The 22795-nt window shown below is 33.2% G+C and overlaps 1 protein-coding gene across 1 annotated transcript in view; it reads right to left on the bottom strand.

The window, feature by feature from the left end:
* The window catches only part of SLCO1B7 (solute carrier organic anion transporter family, member 1B7 (non-functional)), an 84603-nt gene that overhangs the window by 48467 nt on the left and 13341 nt on the right, over positions 1 to 22795 (bottom strand). The window contains 3 exon segments of the mRNA XM_011969464.1: positions 349 to 374; positions 1494 to 1713; positions 5185 to 5427. Coding sequence (XP_011824854.1) covers positions 349 to 374; positions 1494 to 1713; positions 5185 to 5427 — 489 coding nt within the window.

The raw sequence follows: 22795 nt of genomic DNA, 5'->3' as shown, positions 1-22795 counted from the left end.
AAATATATAAATATATATGTGTATATATAAAAATATATGTAGTTGTGTAATCTTTTTCAGGTCATTTTCCTATTGCCAACATTAGTGTATATATATAAAAAAAGTACGTGTATATAAAAATATACAGACATATTTAAATATATCTATTTAAATGAATATATAAAAATAAATACACATATTTAAATAGATATATTTAAATGAATAGATATAAATATATACATTTTTTCAGATACGTGTTTTTATATGAAACACAGTACGAGGTTGGATGAACCAAATTCATCCCATCATATCACTTCTCTAAGACGAGGGTGGCAGACTAAGGTGGAGGTAGGGGGATCAGTGTACCATATAAGAGAGACAAAAATAATTTCTTCCTGCCAGTTATGAGGGTTTGGTTTCTTCAAGGGCAAAAGGCAATGGCTAAGGATATTTGTGTGTCTGAACAGATTATTTCTATGAAGCACATTCTTTTTTTCTGGAAATCAACAACAACAAAACAAACTCTTTTTTCCTATGAGATTTTGAGCCTGCCATCTAAAATCCTTTACATCTCTCACAATAGAGTTCCAAACCTCTGAAGCTTCCTTCAAATTTTCCCAGAGATTTAGAATTGAATTCCTGAAGCAATGTCTCATCCTTATTCATCAAAATACATATATACCAGGGTACACATTGTACCAGGGTACAATAAAAAAGATCAACATACAGGATTAAAAATGGTCAATTCCTCCTACAATTTTACCATGTCCTGTAAGAGTTATTAAAGATGACGTTTCCTCTAACAAAAAATTCAGATCAAGTTATTGGGAGTCAAAAGTTAACTTTTAAGTTTAAACTTTGAGGTTCAACAGGGAGATCATCCAGGTGCCTGGTCTAGTGCTTCAGTACATTCATTTTCTAATTCTTATTTTCTCATGTACTCATGACCTAGTCACATACCACTTGATAAATTTTTTAAACTCATCACATATTTGTCAAACTTCTACAATGCTTCTACAAATTGATAGTTTTCTAAAATAGATTTGTAGAATAGTTTCTACAAAGTGTTATAACTTCTTCTTAATAGGCAGGTCTCAATATGACACTGAAAATAGATACTGTAGCAAAAAAATACTCTCTAAAATATGATTTTTTTTGAATCACGCATATTTTGTGATACATTTAAATTGATTCTTTTTAAAAAAAAACATCAATATCATATGTTTTGTAAGTGGCTGAGGCCTTATTTCAGTCCATGAATAACAGGATTATCACGATTAGATTACAAAAGGGTTTGTCTCAGGATCTCAGCACTATAAGATCCAATTATGCAGATATCACATCTAAATGTTTTATTCAAAAGCAACTTTGTTTTTAGAACTCATCTAACATGAGATGCAACTTCAAATGCAGAACAGTGGTTATATCACAATATTGACAGATGCTACGAGAGATACTAAAAGTATATTTAGTAAAATGTGAAATCACCTTCACAATAAAATGTGTCTTTTAACACAAGTACTCAGTAATGTTTCATTTGTCAAGCAAACAGGTAAAAATATATCTTACCCAACAAAAAGTTAGTCTCAGATGCAGACCGACCATACTGTTGCTCCATGATTTTAATGATATAAGTAATAGAAGCAATGTAGCTGCTCATGTGTAACAATGTAAAAATTACAAATATAACATACAGGGGATTGGTAAGGATGCTTTTCAAAGACTGGAAAAAACCTGTAGAATTATAAAAGTAAACAAAATATTTCAATGTAATTTAAATACATTAATATCTGAATTTTGTAAATATGAGTTATATAAGATTTAAAATTACAAAACTACATAACACAGAAAGAGTACCCTTCAGTGCTACTGTTAACAGTATAACTATATCCCTTCAATATTTTTCGTATGCATATTATTATTTATTAGTTTAGTTCATTTTACTTCCAAATAGCATCATGCATAAATGCTGTTTTGTAATTTATTTTGTTCGCTTAACATTTGGTTATCCTTGACACTCTACCATACTATTACATATAGATTAATTAATTTATTCATTCATTCCACTAATGTTTGGTTTTCAATTGGGTACTAGGCAATACACTAGGAGTCCCAGAAAAAAAAAAAAAGTGAATCAGAAATGTGATGTTCACAGGGTGCAGTGGCTAAAATGCCTCTAGTCCCTACACTTTGAGTGGCAGAGGCATGCAGACTGCTTGAGCCCAGGAGTTAGAGACCAGACTGCGCAACATGGCAAAATCCCTCCTCTACAAAATATACAAAAATTAGACTAGCATGGTGGCACACTCCCATCATTTCAGCTACTTGGAGGGCTGATGAGGGAGAATAACTTGAGCCTGGGAAATCGAGGCTGCAGCAAGTCATATACATGCCACTGCATTTTAACCTAGGGGACAGAGCCAGACCCTGTCACAGTGAAGGAGAAGGAGAGGAAGAGGAAGAAGGAGAAGGAGAAGGAAAAGAGGAAAGAAGGAGAAGGAGGAGGAGGGGAAGAAGAAGAAGAAAAGAAAAGAAATGTGATGTCCCTTATGTATTAGCACTGAATAATATAATTATTATATTAAAATAAAATTGTTAAATATAAATTTAAATTAAAGACAGCATAATCTAAGATACAAAAATACAATCTATGATGTTCAAAAATTTTAAAGACAAAATTAGTATGAGGGCTCAGACTTATTTTTTCCCTGGTATACAGCTTTTGCACCATAAAATACTGCCTCAGTAAATCTGGCAGTATTATAAATCCCCTGTGTTAAGATGCAAGAAAGAGAGGGAGGGGATAAAAATGTTGGTACTATTATGACAGTAATAGGACAACAACCTATGCCTACAAATAGGTGTGATAACAAATTTCTAACTTCTGTCCATGGCAGAAATTTTATGTTCTAGTACTGTGATTGTCAGGTCAATCAACTATAACAGAAGTTAAAAGTGGCAGGAACTACTTAGAAACACAGGAAGTTTTAGAGTACAGCAAGACAGGCCCAGAAATGGTTACTGAGAGATGGATGATACAGGCTTTGAAAGACCTTGTTCTCTATAGACCTCTAAAGATTTTCATTAGATATGAAGAGTACTAACAGTAGTTTCTTTAAAAAATAGTTTCCTCTGATTATAATAATACAAAATACAGTTAAGGAAATGACACAGAACAGAAAAGAGGTAAGAAAATGTATAGTAAGAATAAACAATATTTAAAATTGTTAGGCCAAAGTGCTAAACTTCCCAATTAGTCCTTAGTTTTAATCGAGAACATAGAGAATAAATCCAATATATTTTTTCTTCTGACTATAGGTATTTAGGTATGTTATCCATTCCTAACAGGCACTTGTTAATAATTAAGATTCTCTTTACAATTCACGTCACTACCCCCCCAAAAACACCAGCTCATAATATAGACAATGTTACCATTGTACCATTTTTTGTATCTTCATTATCCTCTTTATTATTTTTGGATTCACAGTCAACTCTGACTCTTACAGGTTTGAAAATCCATTAGTTATTATGGATTTGATTAGATAAAGTAGAAACATAGCATACACAAAATAAAAATTCCTTGATATTCTATTTTTAGTATGCTTGTTAAATTACAAAACTTTTAAAACAGTGGTATGCTGGTAAATGTTTAACAACTGATTTGTTGGTTGGAAAACTTGATTTGTAGGATTTCTCAATTTCCATGGTAATGTATGGTGGTAAATTCTCCTACCATGGACAATTTCAAGCTACCAATGCAGTTGAAATTGAACAATTCACTCTCATGAGTGAATACACAAGGCTCCATCATCCCATTGCCCTTGGGTTAGTGTAGTAGAGAGGAGACAATAATAACAACAACAAACAGGAAGTGAAAGAACTGACCAGAAGGAAAGCATGGGTTAACCTGGGAGGTTTGTAATCTTACTTCAGTAAAAACTTGAAACATTTGCCAAGAGTTTAGGTGCTGATTGCACTACTTTAGGTTTTACGATTTCACCATTTTGTCCCGATCTGAAAACCGCTGTCAATACCTTACCATTTCAAATATTTTGCTCTGGCTGCTGCCAGATCATTCTCTCAATTACTGCTTCTCAGTGGTTCTCCATTAGCCTGCCAGGGCTTATATTCAAAAGAGGAGTCACTATCAAGTGGTAAAGTATCCTAATTCACATTACTGACTTCAATTACTTTAATTAAAACTATTGCTTCCACTTCATTTTTGAATACTTAGATAAGCTACAATTATATATATATAAATTATATATATAATTTTAACAAAATCATATTTATAATTTTAATTAAATCATATATATAATTTTGATTAGCAAGAAAAATAATCTTACTCCAATTAACTACAGAGAAACCTCTCCTGAATTCCTTCTCCTTATTCTATCTCTACACTTGAGAATAGTTAAGTATTACCTTATCACTACTTAAGATACTTTATTACAATGATCTATATACTTCTCAATATTATCCACTAGGTTTTTGAAAAACAAAAGTGATGTTCTATCATCAGGGCATAGTGTGGGGGCTTGTTGAATAAGTGAATGAATGAAATATTATAATCTTTTTAACCCTCACAGTTTACACTGCATAATATTACAATGAATATATACTCATTGGCTTATAAGGAACTGATGTTTTATTTGTAGCCTTTGATTGGTTTCTGCCTGCTCAAGAGCAAAATCCTAATCCACGTCTGCTTGTTATGTGCTCAAGAAATATTTGTCAACTTTAGTATGACTTTTAGAAAAATAATTCAGTTAAATTTAGTGCAGAAGAAAGGTAACTCTTTTTTTTTTTTTTTTGAGACGGAGTCTTGCTCTGTCGCCCAGGCTGGAGTGCAGTGGCCGGATCTCGGCTCACTGCAAACTCCGCCTCCCGGGTTTACGCTGTTCTCCTGCCTCAGCCTCCCGAGTAGCTGGGACTACAGGCGCCCGCCACCTCGCCCGGCTAGTGTTTTGTATTTTTAGTAGAGACGGGGTTTCACCGTGTTAGCCAGGATGGTCTCGATCTCCTGACCTCGTGATCTGCCCGTCTCGGCCTCCCAAAGTGCTGGGATTACAGGCTTGAGCCACCGCGCCCGGCCAGAAAGCTAACTCTTGATGATTTCAGTATGCTTTATTACTTTTGAATAGTCATTACTCCCTTTCATTGCAATTAACAACTCCAAGTTGACAATGAATGTAAATTTCTTACCGGTCACATTTTTGGTAATATTTTTTCCTCGGTTGGTCAAATTAGCTATTTGATTCCTTTTATCATTTGTTTTTAGCACATGCAAAAATAGTGAAACTTTCCTTTCTTTCTGTGGTTTATTTGGATTTGGGAGCAGGAAAAAGAATGGTATAGAAGAAATAATGGATAATATTCCAGACACAAGGAAACCAAGCCACCAAGCTCCAACCCAACGAGAGTCCTTAGGAGTTATCCTGATAGTGCCTAGAATAAACAGAAGAAGCCAGTCAAAAATCATTTTGAAATACAGTAGGTCCTGGGAAATAATGATAATGATTGCAGTCCTCCATAGATGAATAAAGTAAAGTATAAGTCATAAATTCTAAGACACTATTTCTTCTTTTCGTATTTTGTTATCTCTGAAACTAGAATCAGTCTAACATTTGATGACATCTTGCAGTTGCTGTGGGCCAGAAATCAGTCATGACGTTGTTCTCATTTCCTGAGCTTGTGTGTACTTGGTGACTTTTCAGGTTTCATGACTGGACAGCCGTCATCATTGGAGTCTTAAGCCCATGGATCACTTAATAACTATTCATGGAAAAAATATGAATCTTCATTGTTGTCTGAAAATGTGGTGGGTAAAAGGGTGCTTGCATCACTGAGCCTCAAGTTCTAGGCAGCTCAGTACAGAAAGAGAGATTTCATTGTTTTGGAGAATATACAGGAAAAGAACAAGAGTCTTTGTCTAGTAATTGAGAAAATTCGTCTGGATCTTATCTGAGGCCACCAAGGCAGTACCTCTATAAGACTGCACAAACCACAGTATCACTGATCATGGGACCTATGTCACTTCAAATAACTAGGAAGCAAACTCAAGATGGATGGGTAAAAGCAAACCCAGACTGCAAAAACTACAATAAATATCTAACTCATCAAGGCCCAGACAACAATGAACATTTATGAGCACCAAGGTCAGCCAGAGAAACACGACCTCACCAACTGAATTAAATAAGGCACTAAGAACTAATCCTGGTGAAACAGACGTATGTGTTCTTTCAGACAGATTTCAACAGGGCTGTTCTGAGGAAACTCAAAGAAATTCAAGATGACACAGAGAAGGAATCCAGAATTCTATCAGATAAATTTAACAAAGAGAATAAAATAATGAATACCAATACTACTCAAACTATTCCAAAAAATAGAGGAAGAGGGAATACTTCAAAATTCATTCTATGAGGCCAGTATTACCCTCATACCATGACCAGAGAAACACATATCAAGAAAGGAAAACTACAGTCCAATAACTCTGATGAGTAATTATGCAAAAATCCTCAACAAAATCCTAACAAACCAAATTCAACAATATATTAAAATGATCATTCACCATGACCAAGTGGCATTTATCCCAGGAAGGTGAGGCTGGTTCAATATATGGAAATAAATCAACCGAACACATTGTATCACAGCATCAAACATAAAAATCATGTGGTCATTTCAACTGATGATGAAAAAGCATTTGTAAAATTTAACATTACTGCATAATGAAACACCTTAAAAAAACTGAGGATAGAAGAAACATAGCCCAACATAATAAAAGCCATATATGACAGACCTACAGCTAGTATCATACTGAAAGGGGAAAACTGAAAACCTTTCCTCTATAATCTGTAACACTACCAGGATGTCCATTGTCACCACTTTTACTCACCATAGTATACTGGAAGTCCTAGCTAGAGCAATCGGACAACAAAGATATAAAAGGCATCCAAATTGGAAAGGAAGAAGTCAAATTACAGTTGTTTGCATATGATATGATCTAAAATGTAGAAAAACCTAAAGATGCTACAAGGAAGCTACTCAACCCGATAAACAAATTTAGTTAAGTTGCACAGTATAAAAACAACATAGAAACCAGTACCATTTCTATATGTTAACAGTGAACAATTTGAAAAAGAAATAAAAAAGTAATCCCATTTACAATAGACACAAATACTTTGGAATTAATTTAACAAAAGAAGTGAAAGATCTCTATAATGAAAACTTTAAAACATTGATGAAAGAAATTGAGGAGGGCAACAAAAATTGAAAAAATATTCTATGTCCATGGATTGGAAGAATTAATGTTGTTTCAATGTCCATACTACCCAAAGCAATCTACTGATTCAATGCAATCTCTATCAAAATAACAATAATATTCTTCACAGAAATAGAAAAATCAAATCTGAAGTTCATATGCAACACAAAGACACAGAATAGCCAAAGTTATCCTAAGGAAAAAAAAAATCTGGAGGAATCCTATTACCTGACTTCAAATTTTACTACAGAGCTACGGAGACCAAGCAACATGCACTATGCTACTGACATAAAAACAAATACATAGACCAGTGGAACAAAATAGAGAATCCAGAATCCACACAACTACAGTTAATTCGTTTCAGAAAAAGGTGCCAAAAGTGTGCACTGAGGAAAAGACAGTCTGTTTAATAAATGGTGCTGAGAAAATGGGATATCCATAAGCAGAAGAATAAAACCAGGCCCCTGTCTCTCACCATATGCAAAAATCAAATCAAAACTGATTAAAGACATATATCTAAGACTTCAAACTATGAAACTACTACAAGAAAATACTGGTGAAAATCATCAGGACATTAGTCTGGGCGGAAAAAGTTATTGAGCAATACCTGATAAACACAAGCGACCAAAGTAAAAATACACAAATGGGATCACATCAAGTTAAAAAGCTTCACACAGCAAAAGACACAACCAGAAAAGTGAGGAGACAACTTATGCAATGGGAGAAAATATTTACAAACTCCCCCTCTGACAAGGGATTAATAACCTGAATATATAAAGAGCTCAAAAAACTTTATAGAAAAAATTCTAATAATCTGATCAAAACGGGGGCAAAAGACTTGAATAGACGTTTCCCAAAAGACATACAAATGACAAAAATGCAAATGAAAAGGTGTTCAACATCGTTAATCATTAGAGAAATGCAAATCAAAACTGCAATGAGATATCTGATGAATGATATATCTCACCCCGTTAAAATGGCTTTTATTCAAAAGGCAGGCAATAACAAATGCTGGTGAGAACGTAGAGAAAAGGAAACAAACCTTCATACACTGTTGGTATTAATGTAAACTAGTACAACCACTATGGATAACAGTTTGGAGTTTCCTCAAAATACTCAAAATTGGGCTACTATATGATTTAACAATCCCACTGCTGGGTATATACCTAAAAGAAAGGGAATCAGTATATTTAAGACATATCTGCACTCCTATGTTTGTTGTAGCACTGTTTGCAATAGCTATGATTGGGAAGGAACCTAAGTGTCCATCAATAGATGAATTCATAAAAAAGATTTGGCACATATTGGAATACTATACAGCCATAAAACGAATGAGATCCAGTCATTTACATCAACATGGAGAGAACTGGAGATTGTTATGTTAAGTGAAGTAAGCCAGGTACAGAAAGACAAACATCACATGTTCTCACTTATTTGTGGGATCTAAAAATCAAATCCATTGAACTTGTAGGCATAATGAGAAGAAGGATGTTGCCAGAAGCTGGGAAGGGTAGTAGAGGATTGGAGGTGGAAAGTGGGGACAGTTGATCAGTACAAAAAAAATAGAAAGAATAAGACCTACTATTTGATAGTACAATAGGGTGACTATAGTAAATAATAAATTAATTTTATATTTTAAAATAACTTAATGAATGTAGTTAGATTATTTGTATCTCAAAGGATACCCCATTATCCATGATGTGTTTATTTCATATTGCATGCCTGTATCAAAACATCTTATGTACCCCACAAATATATACACCTATTATATACTCAAAAAATTAAAAATAAAAAAATTCTCAAAACAAAGGAAAGAGACTAAAATTATTAAAATCCATCAAGAACAAATTTAAGAGTTGAAAACTTCAACTGACATACTAAAGAATGCTTCAGAGTCTCTTACGAGCAGAACTGATCAAGCAAAAGAAAGAATAATGAGCTTGAAGATAGGCTGTTTGAAATTACACAGTCACAAGAGACAAAAGAATAAAGAATGATGCACACCTAAAAGATACAGAAAATAACCTCAAAAGGGCAAAACTAAGAGTTATTTACGTTAAAAGGGAGATAGAGAAAGGGCAGAAAGTTTATTCAAAGGGATAACATTACAGAACTTTTCAAACCTGGAGAAAATATCAACATTCAAGTACAAGGATGTTAATGAAAACCAAGCAAATATAACCTGAAGAAGAGTACCTCAAGGCACTTAGCAACCCAACTCTCAAATGTGAAGGATAAAGAAAGAAAAACACTTTTACCCTAGAATATTATGTCCAGCAAAAATATAATTCAAACATAAGAAATAAAGACCTTCCCAGATTAATAAAAAGAAGACTGGGGGATTTTATGCACTCCAGGATTGTCCTATAAGAAATGCTAAGGGGAGTTCTAAAATCTAAAAGAAAATAATGTTAATGAGCTAGAAGAAATCATCCAAAGTTAAAAAACTCAGTGTCAAAAGCAGGCACACAGAAAAATACTGAATATTATACTGTTGTAATTATGGTGTGCAAACTACTCAAGTAGAAAGACTAAGTGATGAAACAATAAAAAATAGTAACTACAAATCTTTTTGAGATATACACAGTAAATAAGATCCAAAGAGAAACAAAAAAAATGCTTAAACATAAGAGGATGATGTTGTAGTATAGAGGTTTTACCAGTTTTCTTTTTTTTCTTTCTTTTTTTTTTTTTTTTGAGACAGAGTCTTGCTCTTGTCACCCAGGCTAGAGTGCAGTTGTGCGATCTCAGCTCACTGCAACCTCCACCTTCATGAGATTCTCCTGACTCAGCCTCCTGAGCAGCTGAGACTACAGGCGCCTGCCACCACACTTGGCTAATTTTTGTATTTTTAGTAGAGATGAGATTTCACCATGTTGGCAAGGCTGGTCTTGAACTTTTGACCTCTGGTGACACCTGCCTCTGCCTCCCAAAGTGCTGGGATTACAGGCATGAGCCACTGTGCCCAGCCTATTAGTTTTTCTTTTTTTTTGTTTTTTTTGCATTTTTTTTATGCATTCATCTTAAGCTATTACCAGTTTAAAATAATGGGTTATAAATAAGTATGTGCATGCCTCATGGTAATCTCAAATCAAAATACATATGACAGACCAAAAACTAAAAAATAAAAGGAAGAAATTAAATTATTCCATTAGAGAAAATGACCTTCACTAAAAGAAAGACAAGAAGGGAGAAAAGAAGACCCCAAAACCATAAGAAAACAAATAACAAGATAGCAGGAGTAAGTCCCTACCTATTAATAAAATTGAATGTAAATTAACTACAGTCTCCAATCAAAAGAAATAGAGTGTCTGAATGGGTGATATAACAAGACCTAATGATCTGTTGCCTACAAGAAACATAATTCACCATAAACACAGGCTGAAAATGAAGGGATGGCAAAAAATGTTATTACATGCCAATGTTGCTATACTTACATCAGACAAAACAGATTTCAAGACAAAAACTGAAAGAAGAGACAAATAATGTCATTATGTAATAACAAGTGGTTCAATTAGGCAAGGGAATAAACGGATTGTAAATATATATGCACCCAACACTGAAGCACCAAGAAATATAAAGCAAATATTATTAGAGTGAAAGAGAGAGACAGACTTCAATATAATAATAGCCAGAAATATCAACAACTCACTTTCAGCATTGAAAAAATCTATTAGACAGAAAATCAAGAAAGAAACAGACTTAACCTGAGCTATGGAACAAGTGGACCTAGTACATATTTACAGAATATTTTATTCAAGGGCTCCAAAATAAACATTTTCTCTCATTAGCAAATGAATCATTCTTAAAGAGATATGATATATTAGGTCACAAAAGAAGTCTTAAAACATTAAGAAAAAAAAGCAATCACATGAAGCATCTTCTCTGGCCACAGCAGAATAAAACTAGAAATCAATAACAAGAGGAATTTTGGAAACTATTCAAACACATGGAAATTAAACAATATGCCCCTGAATGACCAGTGGGTCAATGAACAAATTACAAAGGAAATTGAAAAAATTTCTTGAAATGAATGATAATGGAAGCACATACCAAAACCTATGAGATACAGTAAAAGTAGTACCAAGAGAGAAATTCATACCTTTAATGCTCATATCAAAAAGAAGAAAAACTTCAAATAATTAATCTAATGATACATTTTGAAGAACTAGAAAAACAAGAGCAAACTAAACCCAAAATTAATGGAAGAAAATAAATAATAAAGATGAAAGAAGAAATAAATAAATGTGAGATAAAGAAAACAGTGCAAAAGATGAATAATACAAAAAATCTGTTTTTTGAAAACATAAATACAATTGACAGAAATTTATCCAGACTAATGTGAAAAGACCCAGATATGTAAAATCAGAGATGAAAAAGAATACATTACAAATGATATTGCAGAAATTTAAAGGTCCACTAAAGGCTACTATGAGCAAACATATGTCAATAAATTGAAAAATCAAGAGGAAATGAATAAATTCCTAAATATATGAAACCTATCAAGACTGAACTGAGATCCAAGACCTGAACAGACAGATAACAAGTAATGAAATTAAAGCTGTAATTAAAAGTCTCCTAGTAAAGAGAAGTTAAGGACCTGCTGGGTTCACTGGTGAATTCTACCAAACATTTAAAGAAGAATTAATATCAATTCCGCTCAAACTATTATAAAATATAGATAAGGAGACAATATTTCTAAACTCATTCTATTAGGTTGGTGCAAAAGTAATTGCAGTATTTGCCATTCATTTTAGTGGCAAAACCAACCTAAGACAAGGTCGGAATTACCCTGCTACGAAAACCAGACAAACACATATCAAAGAAAGAAAACTACAAGCCAGTATCTCTGATGAATATTGATTCAGAAGTCCTCAACATACTGCTAGCAAACCAAATTAAATAATACATTAAAAAGATCACTCATCATGACCAAGTTGGATTTATCCTAGGGATGTAAGAATGGTTTAACACATGCAAATCAATCATGACACAGATATCAACAGAGTGAAGGATAAAATCCATATAATCATTTCAATGAAAGCTAAAAAATCATTTGATAAAATTAAACAATGCTTCATGGTAAAAACCATCAAAAAGCTGGATATACAAGGAATATACCCAAATGTAACAAAAGTCACAGATAACAGGCCCACAGAGCTAGTAGCATACTGAGTGGGCAAAAACTGAAATCTTTTTTCTAATATCTGGAATATGACCAGTCCACCCAGTTTCACCACTGTTATTCAACATCGTACTGGAAGACCTAGCTAGAGCAATTAGACAAGAGAAAGATATACAGGGCATCCAAAAGGAAAAGAAGTCAAATTATCCTTGTTTACAGATGATATAATCATATATTTGGAAAAATCTAAGACCCCACCAAAGAAAAAGAAAACTATTAGAACTGTTAAACAAATTTAGTCAAATTGCAGGATACAAAATCAACATATAAAAATTAGTACCATTTCTATATGTCAATAGTGAACAATCTGAATACAATAATTAAATCCCATTTACAATGGTCACAAAAAAATTAAATGTGTGGAGGTCTACTTAACTAAAGAAGGGAAATATCTCAACAATGAAAATTTTAAAACACTGAGGATAGAAATTGAAATCAAGACAGAAAAATGGAATTACATTCCATGTTCACGCATTGGAAGAATCAATGTGGTTAAAATGTCCATACTACCCAAAACAATCTACAGATTCAATGCAGTCTCTATTATAATGTTGATGACATTCTTCACAGAAACAGAAAAAAAAAATCTTAAAATTTACATAGAATCACAAAAGACACAGAATAGGCAAAGATATCCTGAGCAGAAAAGAACAAAACTGAAGGAATCACATTATCTCACTTCAAATTATTCTACAGAGCTACACTAACCAAAACAGCATGGTACTGGCATAAAAACAGATACATAGACCAATGGAAAAGAATAGATAACCCAGAAACAAATCCACACACCTAGGGAAAACTGATTTTTAACAAAGGTGCCAAAGAACATATACTGGGGAAAAGATTGTCTCTTCAATAATGGTGCTAGGAAAACTGCATATCTATATGCAGAAGAATGAAACTCGACCCTTATCTCTTGCCATATAAAAAAATAAAATCAAAATGCATTGAAGACGTAAATCTAAGACCTCAAACTATGAAACTATTATAAGAAAATCTTAAGGAAAATCTTCAGAACATTAGGATGGGCAAAAAATTTTTGAGTAATACTTCACAAGCACAGGAAATACAAGCAAAAATGGCCAAATGGGATTCCATCGAGTTAAAAGCTTCTGTAAAGCAAAGGAAACTACCAATAAAGTAAAGAGACAACCCACAGAATAAACAAAAATATCTGCACACTACTCATCTGGCAAGAGGTTAATCACCAGAATATATAAGAAGGTCAAACAACGCTATAGAAAAAAATCTAATAATCCATTAAAAAAATGGGCCAATGGTTTGAATGGACATTTCTCGAAAGAAGGCATACAAATGATAAACAAACATATGAAAAGATACTCAACATCATTGATCATCAGATAAATGAAAATTAAAACTACAATAAGATATCTCACTGACGTTAAAATGGTTTATATCCAAAAGAAAGGCAATAACAAATGCTGATGAACACGTGGAAAAAAGGTAACCCTGGCACACTGTTGGTGGGAATGTAAATTAGTACAACCATGCTGGAGAACAGTTTGGAGGTTCCTCAAAAAACTAAAAATAAATCTACCATACAATCCAGCAATTCCACTACTTAGTATATATCCCAAAGAAAATACATCAATATATGGTAGAGATAACCGCACTCCTACTTTTGATTTAGCACAATAGCCAAGATTTGGAAGCAACCTGCAACTAACACCAGATAAAGTGAAAATACTATACATATACACAATGGAGTACTATTCAGCCATAAATATGAATGAGATCCAGTCATTTGCAACACAATGGATGGAACTAGAGGTCATTACATTAAGTAAAATAGGCCAGGGACAGAAAGTCAAGTATCACATTTTCTCACTTATTTATGGAATCTAAACATCAAAACAATTCAATTCATGGAGATAGAGAGTAGAAGAATGGTTACCAGAGGGTGGTAAGTGCAGTAGGGGTTTGGGGGGGAAGTGGAGATGGTTAATGGGTACAAAAATAGTAGTTAGGATGGATAAGATTTATTGATGGCACACCTGGGTGACTATAGTTAACAATAATTTAATTGTACATATTAAAATAACTAAAAGAGTATAACTGAATTGTTTATAACATAAAGATTAAATGCTTGAGGGGATGGATACCCCATTTTGCATGATGTGATTATTACACATTACATGTATTTATCAAAATAGCTCATGTGCCCATAAATATATACAACTATTATGTACCCACGAAAATTAAGAATTTAAAATTTAAAAAATAAACAAAAACAATATGTACCTGTGTAGTAAAAAAAAGAGACATAAAACCCCCTGACAAACAAAAGTTGAGGGAATACTAAACCCATAAACCTGTGTAAAAAAAAATAAAATAAATAAAGGGAAATTTTCTACTTAATACAAAATGACGCCAAATAGCAATATAAGGCATTCAAAGGACAAAAGTCATTGGAAATGCAAATACATAGACAATTACAGATTAATATATTAGTATATCAATTGTGGGCAACTTATTTTAATTCTATTATAAAAATTTAAGTGAGAAAAGCATTAAAATAAGTATATCTAAAATATATTTAAGGATACACAATATAAACCGATGTAAACTATGACTTCCTTAAGATAAAGTATGAGCAGGCTAATAAGTGTAGAATTTTTCTATGCAATGAAAGTTGATTTATTATCAGCTTAAAAGAGACTGTTATATTTTATGTAAGTCCCATGATACCCAGACAACGTTTATAGAAGTAGCAAAAAAGGAAAAACAAATAAATGTATGATTACAAAAATCAACAAACCATAAAGAAAAACAGCACAACAGGAAAAGAGGGGAAAATCACTGCAAGACACAGGAAAACAGTTTAAAAATAGAAAAGTTAATCCTTCTTTATCAATAATTACTCTAAATATAAATGGATTAAATTCTCCAAACAAAAGATAGAGAGTGGCTGATTGGATAAAACAAGATACAACTACCTGCTGTCCCTAAGAGACTCACTTTAGATATAATAACACACATAGGCTGAAAATGAAGGGCTGGAAAAAGGCATTCAATACAAATGGTAACCAAAATAAGACAGGGGTAGATATACATATATTAGACAAAATAAACTTTACATCAAAACTGTCTTAAGAAACAAAAAATGACATTATAAAATGATTTTAAAAATTAATTCACCAGGAAGATACAATTATAGATATATTATAGACTCAACCTCAGAGAATATAAATATATGAAGCAAACGTGGACAGAACTGAAGGAAGAAATATAGAGGAATAAAATACAGTCATCTCTTGGTACTCGCGGGGAATTGGTTCCAGTACCCTCCATGGATACTAAAATACAAAGACACTCAAGTCCCTTATATAAAATGGTGACATGCAGTGGCCCTCCATAATAGGCTGACTGTAATAGTAGGGGACCTTAATATCTCCACTTTTAGTTACAATAGAATAACCAGGGAGAATATCAATGAGTAAACAGAGAACAACATTATAGATCAATTGGACCCAACTGACAGTGAGCACTTTATTCATTAACAGTAGAATACACATTCTTCTCAAGCAGAAATGGAAGAATTTTTAGTTAGATCACATGTAACACCACACAAGTCTTAACAAATTTAAGAATAAAATCCTACTAATTATCTTTTGCAATCACAATGGAGTAAAACTGGAAATCAATAGCAGAAGCAAAACTGGAAATTTCACATAAATGTGCATATTAAACAGCACATCTTTGAAAAATTGATTGTTCAAATCAACCAAAAGGGTATTTAGAAAATATTTTGAGACAAATGAGACTGAAAACATAATATTAGAAAACATGAGATGCAACAAGAGCAGCAGTAAGAGGGAAGTTTATAATGATAAATCCTACGTTAGCAGAGTGAGTTTTATTCCTGTAGACTATATTCAGAGGTTAACTTCTCTAATTTCTGGTCACTAGAAGCATCTGGGAAATTGTTTATTGTCAATAAATACCAATACATTTTACATAATTACAGCAGTAAAAAAAAAGAATGATGTCAAATAAACATAACTGTAAACTTCAAGAAACCATAAAAAGCAAACCAAATTGAGCCCAAAGTTAGCAGAAAGAAAAGGTTAGAAAACGAGCAAATAAAGAACAGAAAAAAATCAACACAACTAAGAGTTGAAATGTTTTTCAAAAAGTGAACAAAATCGATGAACTTTAAGAAAAAGAGAGAAGGTTCAACTAAAATAAGAAAAGAATGCAGAGAAATTATAACTAATATCACAGAAATAAAATAATCATAAGAGATTACTATGCACAATTATATATAAAAAATTAAATAACTGAGAAGGAATGAATAAATTCCTAGATGCAAAAAAAAAAAAAAAAGCCACCATGACTACATCATGAAGAAAGTCTGAATAGACCTACAAATAGTAAAAAGCTGAAATCACTAATCAACAACCTCTAAACAACAAAAAGCTGAGGACCAGATGGCTTTACTAGTGAGTGTTAGAAGCATTTAAAGAAAAAATTAATGACAATCCTTCTCAACCTCTTGCCAAAAATTGAAAGGAAGGAACACCTTCAAACTCATTTTGTGAGGCCAGCATTACCCTGATATCAAAGCGAGACAAAAATCGTCAAAAGAAACCTACAAGCCAATATCTCTGATGAATACAGATGCAAAGAATCCTCAAGAAAATACTACCAAACCCAATTTGAGATCACATTAAAAGGATGTTATGCCATAACCAAGTTGGATTTATACCTGAAATGCCAAGTTCAACACACAAAAATCAATCAATGTAATAAACCGTATTAACAAAATAAAAGACAAAATTACACAATCATATCAGTAAATTTCAAAAAAGCATTTGATAAAATTCAACCCTCTCATTATAAAAACTTCCTACAAGCTAGTAATGGAGGGAAATTTGCTCAACATAATCATGGCCATACATGAGAAACCCATAGCGGACATCAAATTCAAGAGTGAAAAACTGAAAGCTTTTAGGAAAAAGGAAAGGATGACTATTCTCACCAATTACATTCAACATAGCCCTGGAATTGTATGCCAGAGCTAATAGTCAAGAAAAAATAATAATAAAAGGCATCAAACTAGAAAGGAAGAAGTAAAATTGTCCCTATTTGCAGATGATGACTTTATATGTAGGAAATCCTAGACTTCATACAGACAGACAGACACACACACACACACACACAAACTGTTAAAATTAAATAAACAAGTTTTGTAAAGTTGCAAGATAAAAAGTCATAAGAAATGCATTGCCTTTCTATTCACTAACAAATAACTATCTGAAAAGGAAATTGGGAAAACAATCCCATTCATAATTAAATAAAAAGAAACAAAACACAATAAATGTAACTAAGCAGGTGAAAGACTTGTACACTGAATACTTCAAAACATTGATGAAACAGATCGAAGAAGCCACAAACAGAAAGATATATCCTGTGTCCATGGACTAATGAATCTAATAATGTTAAATGTCCATACTACCTAAATATATCTACAGATTCAATGCAATACCTATCAAAATCCCAAGGACACTTTTACAAAAATATAAAAAATAACCCTAAAGTTCATCTAAAACCAAAAAATGACATCAAATAGCCAAGCAACCTTCAGAAGAAACAAAGCTGATAGCTCACACTTCCTGATTATAAATTCTTTCCAAAGCTAAAGTATTAATACAGTACGGTACTGGCACAAAGGTGGATATAGAAACCAGTAGAATAGAAGAGAGAGCTCAGATAAATATATACAGTCATCTGATCTTTGACAAGGGGCCACAATGCTGAAATGTTTGTTTCTCCGACAATGGTGTTGAGAAAATTGGATATTTACATGAAGTTATACTCTTATCTTACATATAACAAAAAAAATAAACTCGAACTGCTTTGAAGACTAAAATTCAAAACCAGAAACTAAAACTCCTAGAATAAAACCTAGGGAAATAGTTTCATTAAATTGGTCATGTCAACAATTTCATGGACGTAACACCAAAAGCACAGGCAACAGAGGCAAAATTAAACTGATGGAAATCCATCAAACTAAAAAGCTTCTGCCCTGCAAAATAAACAATCAGTAGAGTAAAAAGGCATACAGAATATATGAAAATTTATTTGCAAAGTGTATATGTGATAAGCGGTTAATTTCTAAAAGATATAAGACATGCTTATAACTCCATAGCAAAAAAATAAAAATAATCTGATTTAAGAATAGGCTAAAGACCTGAATAGAAATTTCTCCCAAGGCGGCACAGAAATAACAACAGGGATATGAAAAGATGTCCAACATCACTTATTATCAGGGTAATGAAAATCAAAAGCACAATTAGATGTCACCATATACCCATTAGGATGGCTATTATCAAAAAAATAAAAGAATAAGAAAAAATGTTGACAAGGATATGGAAATATTTGAACACTTACAAACTGTTGGTAGAATGCAAAATGGTGCAGCCAGGATAAAAAACACTATGAAGATTCCTGAAAAAATTAAATATAGAACTACTACATGATGCAGCAACCTCACTTCTGGGTGTATATTCAAAAGAATTGAAATCAGGATCTCAGAGATATTTGCACTTGCATGTTCATTTCAACCCTCTTCACAACAGCTTTGATATGAAAACAACCCAATGACTACTGAAAGATGAATAAATTAAGAAAATATGATAAATACATACAATGGAATACTCTTCAGTCTTGAAAATAAACCCTGCAATATGTGATAACATGTGTGAACTTTGCTGACATTATGCTAAGTGAAATAAGCCCATCACAGAAGAATAAATACCGAGTGATTACATTAATTTGAGGCATATAAAAGAGTCAAGCTCATGAAAGCAGAAAGTAGAATGGTGATTTCCAGTGGTTGAGGGAAAGTGGAAATAGGGAGTTGCTAGTCAATGGGTGTAAAGTTTCAGTTATACAAAATGAGTAAGTTCTAGAGATCTGCCGTACAACATTGTGCCTATAGTTAATAATACTGTATTGTATAGTTGGCCTTTGGATAACATGGGATTTATGGTGGCTGACCCCGCACACAGTTGACAATCTGTGTATAACTGTTGGTTCCCCCAAAACATAGCTACGGATAGCCTACTGTTGACCAGAAATCTTACCAATAGCATAAACAGTCAACATATATTTTGCATGTTATATGTATTAGAGACTGTATTCTTACTATAAAGTAAGCTAGAGAAAATGATGTTTAGAAAATCACAAGGAAATATATTTACTATTCATTAAATAAAAGTGGGTCTCATAAAGCTTTTCATCCTCATGTCTTCACATTGAGTAGGTGGAGGAGGGAGGGAAGGCATTGTTCTTGCTTTCTGTAGGGTGGTAGAGGTGGAGGCAGTGGAGGGGGTAAAAAGGAAGACAGGAAAGGCAGGTACACACCGTGTACCTTTACAGAAATACATTGAAATTGCTATTTGACTTTGTTGTTTAATCATTTCTCTAAAAACATTTATATATGATACCAATACTTCTTCCACTGTTTGCTTTTGTTTCAGTGCCCACATTGCAGAAGGTTCCATGTTGTAAAAGATGTCAAAACAGCCTTGAATAATCAGAACACTTCCGCTGGACTGTCCAATGTCAACTTGTTTCTGACACTGATTCTTCTAGGTTTTTTCCTCATCATCTGAGACCAGTTCAGAAGGACTTCTCTTCATCAAGTAGTCTTCTGCTAATTCCTCTGCTGTGGTGCCAATTAGCTCTTGAATGTCTCCAAGATCCATCTTTTGAAATTATTCACGTCTTTGTTTGCCATATCCACAATCTCTTCGTAATTTCCTTGAATGACCATGTTGTGAATCCTATGAAGTTATGCACTACATCAGGACACAGTTTTCTCCAGTAGAATTTTGTTTCCTGCTTGACGGCTTTTTGTGGCTTTTTCTATAAAGATGATGGCAACTTCAACGGTGTAATCCTTTCAGATTTTTATAATGTTCTCTCTATAGGAGTTCTCTTCTACAGTATCAACAATACTTTCTATAGTGTAACGTGTAATGAGCCTTAAATGTCCTTACAACCTCAGATCTATAGGCTGAATTAGAGAATTGTGTTTGGGATAAAGCAGACCACTTCAGTACCTTCAGTATTCAATTAATGGAGTTCTGGATGACCAAGAGCATTGTCTATTACCAAAAGAACTTTAAAAAGCTAACCCTTTCTGCCAACATACTCCTTATCTTGAGGAACAAAGTATCGATGGAAACTGTCAGAACTTTTTAGTAAAAAAAAAAAAAAAAATGTTCTTATTATTCAGGGCTTCTTAGTGTACCACCCAAAGACTAACAATTGTTTTTCATCTTTCCTCTTCCAGGCTTAGGGATTAGCAGTTGCATAGGTAAGAACAGTTCTGATCATAAACCTCACTGTATTTGCACAGAACATCAGTTAGCCTATCCCTTCCTCCTTAAATCCTGGTGCTCACGTATCTTCTTTATTAATAAGTGTACGTTGTGGCTTTTTTTTCCCAGAATAGGGAACTTTCATCTAATTAAAAACCTGTTCGGGTAGATGTCTTTTCTTGTCAGTGATTTTCTTAATGCTATCTAGAACATTTCTGTTGCCTCCTGATTCGCAGAAGCTGCTTCTCCAGTTATCTTGATGCTTTTCTGAGACAAATTTCTTTCTAAAATTTTCACATTATCCTTTAGTGACATTAAATTCTCCAGCTTTAAATCCTTCACTTTCCTGTTGCTTTAAGTCGTCATATAATGACTTCACTTTTTCTCAAATTGTGTTTAAGTCTTACAGGTATGCTGTTTAAAATTTTTTAATTTAATTTAAGTTCCAGGATACATGTGCAGGATGTGCAGATTTGTTACATAGGTAAACATGTGCCAGGGTAGTCTGCTGCACCTATCAACCCATCTCCAAGGTATTAATCCCAGCATGCATTAGTTATTTTTTCTGATGCTCTCCCTCCTGCTGTGCCCACTCCTTGACAAGCCTCAGTATGTGTTGTTCCCCTCCCTGTGTCCACATATTCTCATTTTTCAGTGCCCATTTATGAGTGAGAACATGTAGTGTTTGGTTTTCCGTTCCTGTTAGTTTGCTGAGGATAAAGCCTTCCAGCTTCATCCATGTCCCTGCAAAGGAAATGATCTCATTCCTTTTTATGGCTGCAGAGTATTCTGTGGTGTATACGTAGCACATTTTCTTTATCCAGTCTATCCTTGATCTGCATTTGGGATGATTCGATGTCTTTAATTTAATAGCAATGTTGTACCTACATAAAAGCTGCATTTTCAACATGAGATAAAAACTATTTCACTAAAAGCACAGGTTTTTTGCCCACTGGTGCAGCTGCAGTGAGGCTTCATGTTGCTCCATTTCTCTCTCTCTGTGTGTGTGTGTGTGTGTGTGTGTTTACAACAGTCCTTCTACTGGTACATTTATATTGAAACAGTGGCCAGCTGCAGAGCTCAAACTATAGTACATATCAAACAATTTGGCTTTTTCTTGTAATGTCATGACGTTTCTGTGCTTCTGGGAGAACTTCCAGCCTCACTAGTGGCACTTCATGCAGCTCATACAGTGTTATTTAAGGTTTATGGCATTGCACTAAACAAAATGAAAACTACACAGGAACCCCAGGAGTTCACTTTTTAAAGTGATTCATCACTTACTGGAGAGTGATGAAAACCACTCACATGGAGATGATGAATGACATGTGGCATTTTAAGTAAATACTCTCAACACTTGAGCTTACTGCAATAACAACAGGAGATGGTTAGAGAATTTTTACAGCAGTAAAATATGCACTACAGTTAATTTTATTCAGTTATGACTTAATACTATATCCTTACATTTGGTTGCATTTCTCTTGACTGCAAATGGCATCACGGAAAATCTATAAGAGTTTTTCTGTGTAAAGTTTGACAAATTTTAACTTCTAATAATAGATTTGTGCATATTTTGTTGTAGCAAATTATAAAATAGTTTAGCATCTATATATATTTTATTTATTCATGATATATCTGTATCTTAACATTTTCTAATTTCTAAGCTGTGTTGTTTATCTGCAGGTTTCTTCATATTGTCACAAATCTCAAAAAATATTTTCAATACATTTATTAAAAGATCTATGTATAAGTGGATCTGCACAGTTCAAACCTGTGCTGTTCAAAGGTCAACTGTACTTTTAAGAATCTGTTAAGGAGGTAAATTTTATTTCAGTTGTTCTTACCACAGTAAAACAATAAGAATTGAGAAAACACACACATGGAAAAACACACACCATAGAACTTTGAAGCACAATTAAATGATGCCATTACTCCGATCTATAAGGAAACTCATTGACATAAGAAAATATTGACTTGATTTAAAACTATTTAGAAATAAATTATTTTCCAGTATAGATG

The sequence above is a fragment of the Mandrillus leucophaeus genome, unplaced genomic scaffold (assembly GCF_000951045.1).
Source record: "Mandrillus leucophaeus isolate KB7577 unplaced genomic scaffold, Mleu.le_1.0 Scaffold892, whole genome shotgun sequence".
Taxonomy (NCBI): domain Eukaryota; kingdom Metazoa; phylum Chordata; class Mammalia; order Primates; family Cercopithecidae; genus Mandrillus; species Mandrillus leucophaeus.
The sequence above is the reverse complement of the archived record's forward strand: the minus strand, read 5'-3'. Positions and strand labels throughout refer to the sequence as shown.